The sequence below is a fragment of the Haplochromis burtoni genome, unplaced genomic scaffold, assembly GCF_018398535.1.
Source record: "Haplochromis burtoni strain Fernald_Lab_line unplaced genomic scaffold, NCSU_Asbu1 Contig_173, whole genome shotgun sequence".
NCBI lineage: Eukaryota > Metazoa > Chordata > Actinopteri > Cichliformes > Cichlidae > Haplochromis > Haplochromis burtoni.
Genome location: NW_024582534.1, coordinates 928,341 through 935,746, shown reverse-complemented (window position 1 = coordinate 935,746; position 7,406 = coordinate 928,341). Strand labels below are relative to the sequence as shown.

The window sequence follows — 7,406 nt, the reverse complement described above, 5'->3', positions numbered from 1 at the left end:
GTAGTGTAAGGAGTGTGTGATGTAGTGTAAGGAGTGTGTGATGTAGTGTAAGGAGTGTGTGAGGGCTGCAGTGAAGAAAAGCGAGTATATCGAGTGTGTCAGCATTCTAAACTCTGCTTTGATCAAAGGATTTTATGCTGCTGTGAACAAGATGTTATGATGGTGTACATGTTTATTAATATTAAAAATAATGAAGTGTCCAGCCTGACAACCTTCAGGTTTTATTGGCTATTCTATTTTTGAATATTAATGCTATTTAATTAACAGAATATTTTCTATTATTTCACTTTTAATCTGGAGAATGTTACAAAAGCGTTGAAATAAAGAAGTTCTATTGCAGTGATAAAGAAGGAAAAACAGTCATCAGTTATTGTAAATGTAGCCATTCAGTCCCGACGTTAGTGTCACATACAGATACGTTTTAACTGGACCTGAACACGCAGGTTTGTGAATGTGATCATTGGAGAAGGAGGGACGTAGAAATAGAAATTCATCCCATAGTGCGTTTGCTACAACTCTGACCTGTGACAGAGTTTCAAGGTCAGAGGTCAAGTTTTCTGTAAATCTTGTGGATGAGGCACATTCATTTTAAGTCCAGGGAAAAGGAGGCCGTAGCTCAGGAGGTGGAGTTGGTTATCTACCACTGAAAGTGTCATGGTTTGTTCCCTGAGTCGCCCCCATTGCATCGATCAGTATGTGTGAATAAAACATGTGTTTAGCGTGTTCTTCAGTGTGGCTGTCCCTGTTGGAAGCAGCATAAACATAGCAGCTAGGATCTCAGCAGAGTCAGGAAGAGCATGAAGGACTAACTCATGACTGGTGACTGTTTAACAAGTAGACAAGGTTAGAGTTAAGCTACGTTGTCATATTAGCAAAGCCTCAAATAACTGCTGATAACAAATGTTAGAGAAACGTGTTTGCTTTGTGTCCTGATTGGCCAGTATGTCAGATTATTAAATCACCAGTTCTGTCGTGGTTTGGGGCTCAATTTCATCCTGTCAAAAATTCATGTCATGTAGTTTTCTGAATATAGAAATGAACTTTCAGAGTTTGAGCCATCGTGCAGCGCCATCTGGAAATCTTCTGATTGGCGACTGATTTTTCATGGCAGTGGTCCCAAACTGCCAAATGCAGTTCAGGATGTCTGGATAGAAAAGTGAAACCGTGTGAGGTTAAAGGTGGCCAGTGTCCAAAGAGGCAGCTTTGGGGTGTCCTTCAGGGAGCTCGGAGGAATTTTTCTGATGATGATTTAAAGACATTATTACACATCAGGCTGTGCTGAGGGGGAACGGTGGTTTTCCCACATATGAACTTTAAAGCTCAGGAGAATTGTACGAAACCAGTTTTGCCTGTAAACTGAAATTCCATTTCTGTTTGCACGGTTCAGTAAATTGTTGCTCTTATTTCTCTTTTTCCAAGCAAAGTGTTAAGAGGCGATGAGTGGCTGCATGTACAGTCTGATCACCTGTCCACAGCGTGCTGTCTGCTACCTGCTGTTATAAAATGATCCTTCGTTTTGCACATAATCTCTATGAAGCTTGGTTCTCCTTATTGTCTCACTGTGATCTGGTTCCTTCCTCAGCCCAGCTGTGGTGATGGTTTCATCTCTGCTCTCGCTGGTTCTTCTGGTGGCTCTCGCTGTGTACAGGCACCAACATCCAGCTAACCTCTACCTCCTGTTTGCATTTGTAAGTTCTTCTGTTTTCAGTTTATTGAATAAATTTTTTAAATTTGATTTATTGTCATAACAGTCAAAATTGTTGTCTGCTGCAGGAAGGTAACGGTGATGGGCAGTGAGTCATTTTTCAGTGAACCCAGTCCAAGAATATTCGTGGTCTAATTCCTGCTCGTGATAAAACGAATGTTTTATAAGAACATACTTTTACACCAGGAGACGATGATCACCAATCATCATTGTGACCGTCGACAGGTGGAATGATTAACTCTGATCGTCTCCTCATCACAGCATCTGTTAGTGGGTGGGATAGATTAAGGAGCAAGTGGAGATTTTATCCCCAAAGTTTGTATATTACTAGCAGGGAAAATGGACAAGCTTAAGGTTAGAGTTAGTTTGACAGGAGCCACATTTGATGACGGGGTCGGAGCATCTCCAAAGCTGCAGCTGTTGAGGGCGTTCCCAGTCTGCAATGGTCAGTATCTAAAAAGTGATCCAAGGAAGGAACGTTGGTGAACCACTGACAGAGTCGTGGGTGGTCCAGGCTCACTGATGCACGCGAGGAGCGATGCCTGGCCTGTCTGGTTTGATCCAATGGATGAGTTATTGCAGCTCAAGCTAACAAGAACGAGCTGCTGCAGGCTGCCCGTGCTGACCTCTGTCCACTGTCAAAGCACCAACAATGGGCACGTGAGCCTCAGCAGTGGACCACAGAGATGAGTCACATTTTCTGGTGCATCACGTGGACGGCTGAGCATGTGTGCGTCACTTACCTGTGAAACACCTGGCACCAGGGTGCATTATGGGATGAAGGCGAGCCAGCAGAGGCAGTGTGATGCTTCAGCTAGGAAACCTGGAGTCCTGTTACTACCTGCCTAAGCATTGTTGCAGACCATGTTCAGCCTTTCCTGGTATTACTGATGGTGGTGGCCTCTTTCAGTCGGCGCCTTGGCACGAAGCAAAAACGATTCACATTTGTTATCAGCAACGTTCGTCTGTCTCTGGTAGATCAAATGATCAGAATTACAATCATAATGATCAGTTTATTTCCTCCATGAAGAGAAGCTAACACGTATAACAGTAGCTTGTTTATGAACAGTGGGTAATATAAGTATTCAACACGTCACCAATTTTCCAAGTAAATATATTTTAAAAGGCTCTATTCACAGGTGACAGTAACACCCATCAGTGCAATGATGGGCCTTTTGTGTTTAATACCAGTTTTACTCACTATAGATGTATAATAGATGAAGTAACTGATGAGGCATACAGTAAACAATGGTGGATGATATCAACTAAACAAGATGACAGAAGTTGTTTCTAAGATGGTATGAAGTCATAAAATGTTCTTGTTTTCTATTGTTTGTATTTGTGTGTGTAAAATGGTCTTTTTTATATGTGACCTGTTTCAGCTGTGGTTACAGAGCCATAAACCTGATGCTGTCCAGCATGAAGCTGTAACATTCCCCACGTTACTTTGTTGCCATGTTTCCTTTTTCATTTTGAGCTGCTCAGCGGCTGCAGCCGCAGTAACTGCTGCTGTAATAATGGCTGTGTTGTTGTGTTGCTTGCAGACTCTTCTGGAGGCGCTGTCTGTTGCCACAGCTCGTAAGTGTTTAGAGTTGCATTCTGTTAGTGTCCAGCCTTCCAGGCTACCGTAGACTCTGATGGGATTTCTTTCTCTCCGCAGTCACCTTCTATGATTACTCCACAATACTGCAAGCTTTGTTTCTCACCTGTGCTGTGTTCGCTGTATTAACAGCCTACACCTTTCAGTCCAAAAGAGATTTCAGCAAAATGGGAGCTTGGTAAGTTCTGTGTTCTGATGGGACTCTTTAAATGTCTGTGAAGGTTCTCAGTCGTCCAGCTCATCGCAGTCTGAGGAGCTCGGACAGGAAAGCGTCTGGACTTAAGAAGACGTCCTTGAAGACGTTTCATCAGAGAAGCTTCTTCAGTTCTAAGACTAGAAGGTGGAGAGTCACAGATTTTAAGCCTTTTGGGCAGAGGCTCAATAGGAGGTCCACGACCCTCTTGGGTCCCACAGGGCTTCAAATCTGCGACTCTCCACCTGTTGCTCTGAGAACTGAAGAAGCTTCTCGGATGAAACGTCTTCAAAGAAACTTAACAAAGTCCAGTCCGAGCTCCTTCAATGTGCTGCCTGATCACACACAAGATGTAACATGCAGATGAGATGAGTGGAGTATATAAATATAACGTTCGTAGATTTTGAAAGTTGTGACGACACGAAACACCTTCAATCTGAAGCTAGAAATGTACATGAGCTTTCCACTGATGTCCTACTGTCTGACGTGCAGCTCAGACAAACTGAGTCCAGCTAAAGTGGACTGTCTGTTTCATCCCTGCAGGCTTTTCTCCTGTCTGTGGATCCTCATCATTGGAACCTTCATGAGGGTGAGTGGAGGGGCCTGATATCAGTGTCAGTGTCACATGGGCCTAATGAAAGAGGAACAAAGGCCAACGAGTTACAAACAACAGAAAGCTACAGAGAAAAAGGGCTGATGGTATTTCTGAGCTAAGCCTACACATGGGCTGTGCACCAATGTAAAGAAGTTTAGTTGGAGAATTGTAATGTTGGACTTTTTTTCCACATCAAACATTTGCCGAGCCACAGTAGGTGAACTGGTCACGGGTAGAAGCAGCAAGCTGTGGCAGTGACACGGCGTGCACAAAAGCACAGCAGGCAAATGAAACCTGTAGTTTCCCTGTTGTGAAGCGTGCAAACTGCAGAGCTGGTCTTTTACTTGGGCCTGCTGGGGTAAATGGCTTGTTGAAATAAAAGGCCTTGTAGTGCAGAAGACTTCCAAGTTTAAAACCAGCCTTTGTTCTGCTGCTTTTCCTTGTATAGGATAAGATGTCAGTGCTGCAGCTGAAGTTGAACACGGCTATAAACATGATGAAACAAAACATAGACACGTTGGTAAAATCAAACACAAACTGCTGCTGGGTGCTGTCAGTGTTAGGAGTGGGCTGGTTCTTTACCTCCTTCCAGAGAGCAGTCGCCTGAACAAGGCCGGGACTGAAGGGCTCTCTGATCTCTGTAAGGAAGCTTTCGATCCAAGTGGGAAGTTACGGCAGCCTAATCACTAGAACGTCAGGGATGATGGTATTAAATAACCGTTTGAGGTGGATGCAGAGCAGTGGTGGTTTGGCTTTAGGAGCAAACCGATGGGAGTCACTTTAAATCCCCTTGTGCTCTGTTCTCTCTGCAGCTCTTCTTCCACAGTGACGACGCAGGTCTGTTCCTGGCTGGAGCTGGGGCCTTGGTCTTCTGTGGCTTCATCATCTATGACACCAGCATGCTGATGAAGCAGCTCTCTCCTGAGGAGCACATCTTGGCCTCCATTAACCTCTACCTGGACATTGTCAACCTCTTCCTGCACATTCTCCGCGTCCTCGACTCGATGAAGAAGCACTGAGTGCTGCAAACCCACAATTTGCCTGTTCTGTGATTAATTTATGCTTGTGTGAGTGTTGATGTTGGTGCACCAAAAATCCCATTATTGACCTTTGTAACTGTTAAAACAATCGGTGTGTTCTTGGTAGGCTCTTTCTGTTGTTCTCTGCTGTTTGTTTGAAACCCCAAATCAACCAGCGTTGTGGATTATTATCAGTTTTTCTGTCTTGTAAAGCCAACAAGTACTCGTCGTTTTGTGGAGGAAGGCCACACTGCCTGATTTGATATGGAGCCAATGAGCAGCCCGTCTGCCCCTAATGCAGCTCATTTCTTTTAAACAGCAGCTCTACGCAGACCTCTCCAGTCTTGCTGCTCCAGTTCATGCAGTTTACAGGTGAAGACAGAGCCTCACACTGAAAGGAGAGCTGGATGGATGCAAATGCAGGAAGCATTGAGAAAGGAAACACTGACCAATCAGATTTGTTCACAGACGCGTGTGTGTGTGTGCGTGCGTGCAAATCGGGTTGGTCAGTACTTCCTTTCTGAATTTGATTGGATTCTGAATGATGCACACACACAAAGATTTGCAAACAACATTGGCTTTGTTAGAAAATCTAAGCACATCTTTAAAATGAATAATAGTTTTGTCAGTACAGTTTTCCACGACGTGAACCAAACGTGCTCATAGAACGATGCTGATAAGTAATTATATAAACTGTACATCACGTTGAAATAAAGGTGAAAATACAGAAAAGGTCTCGGACCTGTCTGAAAAACACAGGTTCTGTTTAACTTTGCAGATCTAAGTAGGCTTAGAGAAAAGCAACACGTCCTGTCACAATGTAAAGCAGTGTGTCCCAACCTGTGAGGGCCACGGCTTTGGCATGATGTGAACAGGTTCATGTCTGAAACCCTCCAGTGTTGTTAAATTATGACAAATCTGCAAAGAGGAGTGGGCCAAAGTTCCTCAGTGATAACAAAGACCTGCTGGCAGTTGTCACAAACGCTTGATTGCAGCTCTTGCTGCTGAGGGTGACACGAGCAGTTATTAGGTGTAGTCGTCAAGTAGTTCATGACATCAATTTAAATAAAATTAGAATTTAAAAACTTCATTTTATATTTGCTCAGGTTATCTTTTCCTAATAGTAAAATGCATTTATTTATATGACTGTTGTACAGCAGTCCATCATCTGAAATGTGTGACAAATACACAGAAAGAGAAAAATTAGGAAGGAGGCAAAACCTCTGTGTGCACATTTGTGAACGGCCCGCTGTTTTAATTTGTTATGCATAAGATTTACTGCTGAGTCACCACAGACTCACTCCCTCTGTTAATGGTCTGCCGGATGAATACATGCTGATTTATAAAAGTGTAAATGCACTATCTAAATTCTAAAATTGTGATATTTACTTTTTAATTTATGGGCTTCTTGGTATTGTTTTAAATTCACTGTGTTTGTTTTTGCAAGTCTATACATGAAAAAGACTTTATTAAAACAATTAGGTGAAATCATGGTCTTTATGATGTGTGTGAAACTGATTATATAATGATTGTATACATATGATTGTTAGATTCATTTTAACTTGATTAAAACAGTAAGCTGTTAATGAAAATCTGTTGATCTGAGTAAATGTGTGTGTGCTAATGAACAACAGCACTGTATGCATTTCCAGCATTTGCCTGCATTACGTTTGGCTTTATCTGTTGACACATATGATTGAAGTTTGTTCGGTCTTGTAAGACATCATTAAAATCAGTTATAGGTTATATCTGTAAACAGCAAAAACAACAGAGAAGCTTGTAGAGAAATGTGGAATAGATCTAATGAACACAACCCGAAAGCCAGAAGTTCAAAATCCACTTCCTTCAGAGTAACACGCCCAGGATATGTTGCTCACCATGTTAGGCATATTCAACAGTAACTGGGAACTTTTGTTTTGAAATCCAAAAATATATTTTCAAGTCAAGTGGCTTTATTTCCAACCATGTGCAGTGGTGCAGCATACGATGAACCGAGACAGCGTTCCTCCAAGACCACGGTGCTACGTATTAGGGCTGCTCGGTTATGGCAAAAATGATTTTGCCATAATCGAGTCTGATTTTAAACAGCCACACACTGAGCAGCAGGCCTAACGTGTCCTCCGCTGTTTGTTGTGTTTGCATACAAATGACATCACTGGACTTTGGACTGGGTTGCTATAACGACCCCTGGACATCGTGGTACTGATACCTACTCGAGTGGAGTCGAGCAGGTATCAGTGGAAGAGGTCGAGCAGAACTCCCACAAGGATTTTAGATGCTCCAGCTTTTTAAAC

General features: G+C 42.8%; 1 protein-coding gene across 1 annotated transcript in view; it reads left to right on the top strand.

Annotated features, from left to right (window-relative positions):
* Positions 1–6,704, top strand: part of tmbim4 (transmembrane BAX inhibitor motif containing 4) — an 8,116-nt gene extending 1,412 nt beyond the window's left edge. The window contains exons 3-7 of the mRNA XM_005933821.2: positions 1,583–1,688; positions 3,250–3,283; positions 3,366–3,483; positions 4,042–4,087; positions 4,906–6,704. Of these exons, the coding sequence (XP_005933883.1) occupies positions 1,583–1,688; positions 3,250–3,283; positions 3,366–3,483; positions 4,042–4,087; positions 4,906–5,112 (511 nt within the window). The 3' untranslated portion in view covers positions 5,113–6,704. The remainder of the gene's footprint in view (positions 1–1,582; positions 1,689–3,249; positions 3,284–3,365; positions 3,484–4,041; positions 4,088–4,905) is intronic.
* The last annotated feature ends 702 nt before the right edge of the window (positions 6,705–7,406 follow it).